The sequence below is a fragment of the Salvelinus namaycush genome, unplaced genomic scaffold (assembly GCF_016432855.1).
Source record: "Salvelinus namaycush isolate Seneca unplaced genomic scaffold, SaNama_1.0 Scaffold1377, whole genome shotgun sequence".
NCBI lineage: Eukaryota > Metazoa > Chordata > Actinopteri > Salmoniformes > Salmonidae > Salvelinus > Salvelinus namaycush.
In genome coordinates, this window is record NW_024058094.1 from 1 (window position 1) to 10,000 (window position 10,000).

The following is a 10,000-nucleotide window of genomic DNA, read 5'->3' on the forward strand; positions in this document are numbered from 1 at the left end:
TATATAGGTTCTATGTGTTATTATTGTATATATATATATATATATATATATATAGTATCTATGTGTTATTATTGTATATATATATATAGTATCTATGTGTAGTTATTGTCAGGTTACATTCCCATATTATTGATGTTGTGAAAACAGGGCTTCTGATACATTGAGGTAAATGAGGAGGACAGATCAAGGCTATAAATAGTTTAATATTTTTATTTAATGAAGATTCAAGTACAGAATTACAATAATATACATGTTTGATAGAATACAAGACAGTTTAACAAAATAGAAAATAAACTTCATAATAAATTAATGTGTATATACACGTCCATCCTTCAAATGATTTGTTGTCATTGTCAACATCCACTCAGGACTGTAGAGATACGTTGTCAAGGAAACACAGGGACCCTATTGAGGTCATAGACATGGATACAGTAAAAGATACTGGACTTAATCATTTAGCTTTGATTGTTAAGATAATTTAATGTACAGCTAAAGTTATAACCTATAGACTCTCCCTCCTCTCTTTCATTGGAAGTAGATTCTTCATTTTAATTTAGCTTTGAGTCTTTAAATATTTTAATTGTCTCTTCTCTCACATTGGAAGTAGATTCTTCATTTTAATTTAGCTTTGATTCTTTAAATACTTTAATTGTCTCTTCTCTCACATTGGAAGTAGATTCTTCATTTTAATTTAGCTTTGAGTCTTTAAATACTTTAATTGTCTCTTCTCTCACATTGGAAGTAGATTCTTCATTTCAACTTAATTTAGAGTTGAGTCTTTAAATAATTTCAGGAGTTCTGTGATGTGGTGTGTGTGGTCACTGTAGCTCTGTGTGTGGTCCCTGTAGCTCTGTGTGTGGTCCCTGTAGCTCTGTGTGTGGTCCCTGTAGCTCTGTGTGTGGTCCCTGTAGCTCTGTGTGTGATCCCTGTAGCTCTGTGTGTGGTCCCTGTAGCTCTGTGTGTGGTCCCTGTAGCTCTGTGTGTGGTCACTGTAGCTCTGTGTGTGGTCCCTGTAGCTCTGTGTGTGGTCCCTGTAGCTCTGTGTGTGGTCCCTGTAGCTCTGTGTGTGGTCCCTGTAGCTCTGTGTGTGGTCCCTGTAGCTCTGTGTGTGGTCCCTGTAGCTCTGTGTGTGATCCCTGTAGCTCTGTGTGTGGTCCCTGTAGCTCTGTGTGTGGTCCCTGTAGCTCTGTGTGTGGTCCCTGTAGCTCTGTGTGTGGTCCCTGTAGCTCTGTGTGTGATCACTGTAGCTCTGTGTGTGGTCACTGTAGCTGCTCCAGCAGAGGAGAACAGTCCTCTAGTCTGTCTAGTCCCTCTACAGCCTCTATCAGACCCTCCACCTTCTCTCTGGGAAGGACCGCCCCAGCGTTGCTACGGAACTTCTTCCTCAAGCTGTCATTGGTCAACGGGTTACGCCAGTGACCATAGAAAGTATCACAGCGTCCATTCAGGACGTCCCCGCCCACCAGCGTCACCTGCACCTCGCCGTACATGCGGTCAAAGTTAGCGGGGTTGTCATGGGGATGCTCAACGTGGACACGCCCCAGCAGGGAGTAGAGGTCGGGGCGCTGCAGTGCTTCCTGGGAGAATGAGTCCACGGTGACCTCTCCGTCCAGCAGAGCAGAGCAGGCGTTGAACTGGAAGGAGTGTCTGGCCTCATGCTCCGACTCCGGGAACGGACGATCAATGTACTTGGAGCGGGGAACCCTGAGCAGGATGTCCTGGACCTGACCTACGACCCCTGACCCGTGACCCCTCCCCCCTGACCCCTGCTCCCCCAGCAGCAGTTTGTGTACGGCGGCAGCAGCGTCGGCCACCCAGTGCATCCCCAGGTGGGCCGGGAACCTCTTGAACCCTATATCCTGGTTCTCTAGGAGGAACTGCAACCCCTCTTCCTCTGGGGAGGCCAAAGGTCGTGGGGCGTAGTCCTCGTAGAAGGCGCTGAACCCTGCGACCCCGGCGGTGTTGTCCAGGACCCTGGGTGAGGCCTCCAGACCTCTAGAGGCCAGTAGAGCCGCCTCAAGCCCCAGCCGCGCCGCGTTGCCGATGTGGAGGGGTTTGGACTGGGTGGCGGCGTTAGCCATGGGGGCTCCTGATAGGCTGGCAGCGATGGCCAGGGCGTGGCTACACTGGGAGCGTTCCAGAGAGAGGAGGCGGGCGCAGGCTGCTGCACTACCCAGAGTACCCACAACAGTAGGGGGGTGGAACCTGGAGGGAGAGGGGGGGGGGGGTCACATGTTAAGGAAGCACAAGTCTGATGACGAAACTAAAAGTGTCTGTTTTAGGAGCGGGTAACCTTGAGTAAACCAGCTAACAGCTCAGTCATAATGATGTCACTGCTAGGTCAGTGAGTACAGGTGTCTACAGTGAGGACAGGTGTCTACAGTGAGGACAGGTGTCTACAGTGAGGACAGGTGTCTACAGTGAGTACAGGTGTCTACAGTGAGGACAGGTGTCTACAGTGAGGACAGGTGTCTACAGTGAGTACAGGTGTCTACAGTGAGGACAGGTGTCTACAGTGAGGACAGGTGTCTACAGTGAGGACAGGTGTCTACAGTGAGTACAGGTGTCTACAGTGAGGACAGGTGTCTACAGTGAGGACAGTTGTCTACAGTGAGTACAGGTGTCTACAGTGAGGACAGGTGTCTACAGTGAGGACAGGTGTCTACAGTGAGTACAGGTGTCTACAGTGAGGACAGGTGTCTACAGTGAGGACAGGTGTCTACAGTGAGTACAGGTGTCTACAGTGAGGACAGGTGTCTACAGTGAGTACAGGTGTCTACAGTGAGGACAGGTGTCTACAGTGAGGACAGGTGTCTACAGTGAGGACAGGTGTCTACAGTGAGGACATGTGTCTACAGTGAGGACAGGTGTCTACAGTGAGGACAGGTGTCTACAGTGAGGACAGGTGTCTACAGTGAGGACAGGTGTCTACAGTGAGGACAGGTGTCTACAGTGAGTACAGGTGTCTACAGTGAGGACAGGTGTCTACAGTGAGGACAGGTGTCTACAGTGAGGACAGTTCTCTACAGTGAGTACAGGTGTCTACAGTGAGGACAGGTGTCTACAGTGAGGACAGGTGTCTACAGTGAGTACAGGTGTCTACAGTGAGGACAGGTGTCTACAGTGAGGACAGGTGTCTACAGTGAGTACAGGTGTCTACAGTGAGGACAGGTGTCTACAGTGAGGACAGGTGTCTACAGTGAGTACAGGTGTCTACAGTGAGGACAGTTGTCTACAGTGAGGACAGGTGTCTACAGTGAGGACAGGTGTCTACAGTGAGGTCAGGTGTCTACAGTGAGGACAGGTGTCTACAGTGAGTATAGGTGTCTACAGTGAGGACAGGTGTCTACAGTGAGGGCAGGTGTCTACAGTAAGGACAGGTGTCTACAGTGAGGACAGGTGTCTACAGTGAGTATAGGTGTCTACAGTGAGGACAGGTGTCTACAGTGAGGACAGGTGTCTACAGTGAGGACAGGTGTCTACAGTGAGGACAGGCGTCTACAGTGAGGACAGGTGTCTACAGTGAGGACAGGTGTCTACAGTGAGGACAGGTGTCTACAGTGAGGACAGGTGTCTACAGTGAGTACAGGTGTCTACAGTGAGGACAGGTGTCTACAGTGAGGACAGGTGTCTACAGTGAGTACAGGTGTCTACAGTGAGGACAGTTGTCTACAGTGAGGACAGGTGTCTACAGTGAGGACAGGTGTCTACAGTGAGGTCAGGTGTCTACAGTGAGGACAGGTGTCTACAGTGAGTATAGGTGTCTACAGTGAGGACAGGTGTCTACAGTGAGGGCAGGTGTCTACAGTAAGGACAGGTGTCTACAGTGAGGACAGGTATCTACAGTTAGGACAGGTGTCTACAGTGAGGACAGGTGTCTACAGTGAGGACAGGTGTCTACAGTGAGGGCAGGTGTCTACAGTGAGAACAGGTATCTACAGTGAGGACAGGTGTCTACAGTGAGGACAGGTGTCTACAGTGAGGACAGGTGTCTACAGTGAGGACAGTTTCTACAGTGAGGACAGGTGTCTACAGTGAGGACAGTTTCTACAGTGAGGACAGGTGTCTACAGTGAGGACAGGTGTCTACAGTGAGGACAGTTTCTACAGTGAGGACAGGTGTCTACAGTGAAGACAGGTGTCTACAGTGAGGACAGGTGTCTACAGTGAGGACAGGTGTCTACAGTGAGGACAAGTGTCTACAATGAGGTTAGGTGTCTACAGTGAGGACAGGTGTCTACAGTGAGGACAGGTGTCTACAGTGAGGACAGGTGTCTACAGTGAGGACAGGTGTCTACAGTGAGGACAAGTGTCTACAGTGAGTACAGGTGTCTACAGTGAGTACAGGTGTCTACAGTGAGGACAGTTTCTACAGTGAGCACAGGTGTCTACAGTGAGGACAGGTGTCTACAGTGAGTACAGGTGTCTACAGTGAGTACAGGTGTCTACAGTGAGGACAGGTCTCTACAGTGAGGATAGGTGTCTACAGTGAGGACAGGTGTCTACAGTGAGGACAGTTTCTACAGTGAGTACAGGTGTCTACAGTGAGTACAGGTGTCTACAGTGAGGACAGGTCTCTACAGTGAGGATAGGTGTCTACAGTGAGGACAGGTGTCTACAGTGAGGATAGGTGTCTACAGTGAGGACAGGTGTCTACAGTGAGGTCAGTTTCTACAGTAAGGACAGGTGTCTACAGTGAGTACAGGTGTCTACAGTGAGGACAGGTGTCTACAGTGAGGACAGGTGTCTACAGTGAGGACAGGTGTCTACAGTGAGGATAGGTGTCTACAGTGAGGACAGGTGTCTACAGTGAGGACAGGTGTCTACAGTGAGGACAGGTGTCTACAGTGAGGACAGGTGTCTACAGTGAGGACAGGTGTCTACAGTGAGGACAGGTGTCTACAGTGAGGGCAGGTGTCTACAGTGAGGGCAGGTGTCTACAGTGAGGACAGGTGTCTACAGTGAGTACAGGTGTCTACAGTGAGGGCAGGTGTCTACAGTGAGGACAGGTGTCTACAGTGAGGATAGGTGTCTACAGTGAGGACAGGTGTCTACAGTGAGGACAGGTGTCTACAGTGATGACAGGTGTCTACAGTGAGGACAGGTGTCTACAGTGAGGACAGGTGTCTACAGTGAGGATAGGTGTCTACAGTGAGTACAGGTGTCTACAGTGAGGACAGGTGTCTACAGTGAGGACAGGTGTCTACAGTGAGGACAGGTGTCTACAGTGAGGATAGGTGTCTACAGTGAGTACAGGTGTCTACAGTGAGGACAGGTGTCTACAGTGAGGACAGGTGTCTACAGTGAGGACAGGTGTCTACAGTGAGGACAGGTGTCTACAGTGAGGACATGTGTCTACAGTGAGGACAGGTGTCTACAGTGAGGACAGGTGTCTACAGTGAGGACAGGTGTCTACAGTGAGGACAGGTGTCTACAGTGAGGACAGGTGGCTGTCTACAGGACATAATGCAACAGGACAGGACAGCCGTCTGGTTTATACAGCCTGCGTAGGGAGGAGAGCCTGAGAGTCTATTTCAGTGGTCTTGAGGGAAATAACAGATTCCAAATAATGTCTGCAAATTCTGACCGAGGTGACGCAGCAGAGAGGGTGGACTGTTGTATAAACACCTGCATGTCTGTAGGAGTATTTAGTGGAATCCACCACCTGCTGCACTCTATTCAACTAAACTAATTACTCTGCCCAGTGTACCTCTTCTACTACTGCTGGAAAACCACACAAACAGGCCCAATCAGTTCCACTTCACATCCAGTTAAAATATGGCCTTAGAGGTGACCATGTTCTTAGAGAAACTCTGATGTTATCTTACTCTGGTCTCTAAAGTGTACACTCCAAGGTTCTGATGTTACCTTACCCTGGTCTCTAAAGTGTACACTCCAAGGTTCTGATGTTACCTTACTCTGGTCTCTAAAGTGTACACTCCAAGGTTCTGATGTTACCTTACTCTGGTCTCTAAAGTGTACACTCCAAGGTTCTGATGTTACCTTACTCTGGTCTCTAAAGTGTACACTCCAAGGTTCTGATGTTACCTTACTCTGGTGTCTAAAGTGTACACTCCAAGGTTCTGATGTTACCTTACTCTGGTCTCTAAAGTGTACACTCCAAGGTTCTGATGTTACCTTACTCTGGTCTCTAAAGTGTACACTCCAAGGTTCTGATGTTACCTTACTCTGGTCTCTAAAGTGTACACTCCAAGGTTCTGTTGTTACCTTACTCTGGTCTCTAAAGTGTACACTCCAAGGTTCTGATGTTACCTTACTCTGGTCTCTAAAGTGTACACTCCAAGGTTAACCAAGACCTCTACTTATTTTCCCCAGATCTCACCTCGTGGGGATGTTGTGTGTTAGGTTTAGGTTAGAGGTCAGGGGTCAGGGTCCTTACCTCTTGGGGATGTTGTGGGTTAGTGTCAGGGTTAGGTTTAGGTTTAGGGGTCAGGGGTCAGGGTCCTTACCTCTTGGGGATGTTGTGGGTTAGTGTCAGGGTTAGGTTTAGGGGTTAGGGGTCAGGGTTCTTACCTCTTGGGGATGTTTTGAGCCTCGTTGGAGAATCTCATCAGTCGTCCCTGGACCTCTATACCCACATTGAACGCAAGCAGGAAGTCCCGCCCACTAGGCTTGCTGTTACTGGGCAGCATATCGCTGACCGCCAGCAGGGCAGGAAGGACTGCCCCTGACGGGTGAGTGGCAGGGTGCCAGGTGTCATCAAAGTCCATGGAGTGGGCCTGGAGAACAGACACACAACAGACACAGTTAGCCTTGATAACAAACACAGTTAGCCTGGATAACAAACACAGTTAGCCTGGACAACAGACACAGTGATCCGGGACAACAGACACAGTGATCCTGGACAAGAATCACAGTTAGCCTGGACAACAGACACAGTTAGCCTGGACAACAGACACGACGATCCTTGACAACAGACACAGTGATCCTGGACAAGAATCACAGTTAGCCTGGACAACAGACACAGTTAGCCTGGACAACAGACACGGCGATCCTTGACAACAGACACAGCGATCCTGGACAACAGACACAGTTAGCCTGGACAACAAACACAGTTAGCCTGGACAACAGACACAGTTAGCCTGGATAACAAACACAGTTAGCCTGGACAACAGACTCAGTTAGCCTGGACAACAGACTCAGTTAGCCTGGACAACAGACTCAGTTAGCCTGGACAACAGACACAGTGATCCTGGACAACAGACACAGTGATCCTGGACAACAGACACAGTGATCCTGGACAACAGACACAGTGATCCTGGACAACAGACACAGTGATCCTGGACAACAGACACAGTGATCCTGGACAACAGACCCAGAATAAAGACACCTGTTATTAACAGACTAAGTGGTTGATGGTAAATGTTTCATCACTAATCCAAGGAAGACAGCTGGTCAACCACACCAGACAGTAAACAGTCAGAGAGTGATCTGGTGTAATAACTGTCAGTGACTGTGTTGTGACTGTAGAGACCCAGGAATATAATACCTGTAGCAGGTCTGTCAGAGTGACTGTGTTGTGACTGTAGAGACCCAGGAATATAATAACTGTAGCAGGTCTGTCAGAGTGACTGTGTAGTGACTGTAGAGACCCAGGAATATAATAACTGTAGCAGGTCTGTCAGAGTGACTGTGTAGTGACTGTACAGACCCAGGAATATAATAACTGTAGCAGGTCTGTCAGAGTGACTGTGTAGTGACTGTACAGACCCAGGAATATAATAACTGTAGCAGGTCTGTCAGAGTGACTGTGTTGTGACTGTAGAGACCCAGGAAAATAACAACTGTAGCAGGTCTGTCAGAGTGACTGTGTAGTGACTGTAGAGACCCAGGAATATAATAACTGTAGCAGGTCTGTCAGAGTGACTGTGTAGTGACTGTAGAGACCCAGGAATATAATAACTGTAGCTGGTCTGTCAGAGTGACTGTGTAGTGACTGTACAGACCCAGGAATATAATAACTGAACCAGGTCTGTCAGAGTGACTGTGTAGTGACTGTACAGACCCAGGAATATATTAACTGTAGCAGGTCTGTCAGAGTGACTGTGTAGTGACTGTAGAGACCCAGGAATATAATAACTGTAGCAGGTCTGTCAGAGTGACTGTGTAGTGACTGTAGAGACCCAGGACTATAATAACTGTAGCAGGTCTGTCAGAGTGACTGTGTAGTGACTGTAGAGACCCAGGAATATAATAACTGTAGCAGGTCTGTCAGAGTGACTGTGTAGTGACTGTAGAGACCCAGGAATATAATAACTTTAGTAGGTCTGTCAGAGTGACTGTGTAGTGACTGTAGAGACCCAGGAATATAATAACTTTAGTAGGTCTGTCAGAGTGACTGTGTAGTGACTGTAGAGACCCAGGAATATAATAACTTTAGTAGGTCTGTCAGAGTGACTGTGTAGTGACTGTAGAGACCCAGGAATATAATAACTGTAGCTGGTCTGTCAGAGTGACTGTGTTGTGACTGTAGAGACCCAGGAATATAATAACTGTAGCAGGTCTGTCAGAGTGACTGTGTAGTGATTGTACAGACCCAGGAATATAATAACTTTAGTAGGTCTGTCAGAGTGACTGTGTAGTGACTGTAGAGACCCAGGAATATAATAACTGTAGCTGGTCTGTCAGAGTGACTGTGTTGTGACTGTAGAGACCCAGGAATATAATAACTGTAGTACGTCTGTCAGAGTGACTGTGTAGTGATTGTACAGACCCAGGAATATAACAACTGTAGCAGGTCTGTCAGAGTGACTGTGTAGTGACTGTAGAGACCCAGGAATATAATAACTGTAGCAGGTCTGTCAGAGTGACTGTGTAGTGACTGTAGAGACCCAGGAATATAATAACTGTAGCACGTCTGTCAGAGTGACTGTGTAGTGACTGTAGAGACCCAGGAATATAATAACTGCAGTAGGTCTGTCAGAGTGACTGTGTAGTGACTGTACAGACCCAGGAATATAATAACTGTAGCAGGTCTGTCAGAGTGACTGTGTAGTGACTGTAGAGACCCAGGAATATAATAACTGTAGCAGGTCTGTCAGAGTGACTGTGTAGTGACTGTAGAGACCCAGGAATATAATAACTGTAGTAGGTCTGTCAGAGTGACTGTGTAGTGACTGTAGAGACCCAGGAATATAATAACTGTAGTAGGTCTGTCAGAGTGACTGTGTAGTGACTGTAGAGACCCAGGAATATAATAACTGTAGTAGGTCTGTCAGAGTGACTGTGTAGTGACTGTAGAGACCCAGGAATATAATAACTGTAGTAGGTCTGTCAGAGTGACTGTGTAGTGACTGTAGAGACCCAGGAATATAATAACTGTAGCAGGTCTGTCAGAGTGACTGTGTCGTGACTGTAGAGTCATGAATATCTCTTATGTATTCCACAGAGAGAGGCTCTAAGTTAAGCATCTTATTGGGCACAGAAGGTAGATTGTTTTAACAACAAGGATGTTTCCTCAGTATGAACTTTAGCCAGTCCACTCTGCTGGACTCCACCCTGCTGACTGTACTTTATCCAGTCCACTCTGCTGGACTCCACCCTGCTGACTGTACTTTATCCAGTCCACTCTGCTGGACTCCACCCTGCTGACTGTACTTTATCCAGTCCACTCTGCTGGACTCCACCCTGCTGACTGTACTTTATCCAGTCCACTCTGCTGGACTCCACCCTGCTGACTGTACTTTATCCAGTCCACTCTGCTGGACTCCACCCTGCTGACTGTACTTTATCCAGTCCACTCTGCTGGACTCCACCCTGCTGACTGTACTTTATCCAGTCCACTCTGCTGGACTCCACCCTGCTGACTGTACTTTATCCAGTCCACTCTGCTGGACTCCACCCTGCTGACTGTACTTTATCCAGTCCACTCTGCTGGACTCCACCCTGCTGACTGTACTTTATCCAGTCCACTCTGCTGGACTCCACCCTGCTGTCTGTACTTTATCCAGTCCACTCTGCTGGACTCCACCCTGCTGACT

The 10,000-nt window shown here is 48.2% G+C and overlaps 1 protein-coding gene across 1 annotated transcript in view; it reads right to left on the bottom strand.

Moving 5' to 3' along the window:
- Window positions 1–1,193: 1,193 nt before the first annotated feature.
- LOC120036508 (cis-aconitate decarboxylase-like) overlaps window positions 1,194–10,000 on the bottom strand; it is a 13,976-nt gene continuing 5,169 nt past the window's right edge. The window contains exons 5-6 of the mRNA XM_038982950.1: window positions 6,534–6,739; window positions 1,194–2,205 (exon numbers count right to left, since the gene is read on the bottom strand). Coding sequence (XP_038838878.1) covers window positions 1,260–2,205; window positions 6,534–6,739 — 1,152 coding nt within the window. The 3' untranslated portion in view covers window positions 1,194–1,259. The remainder of the gene's footprint in view (window positions 2,206–6,533; window positions 6,740–10,000) is intronic.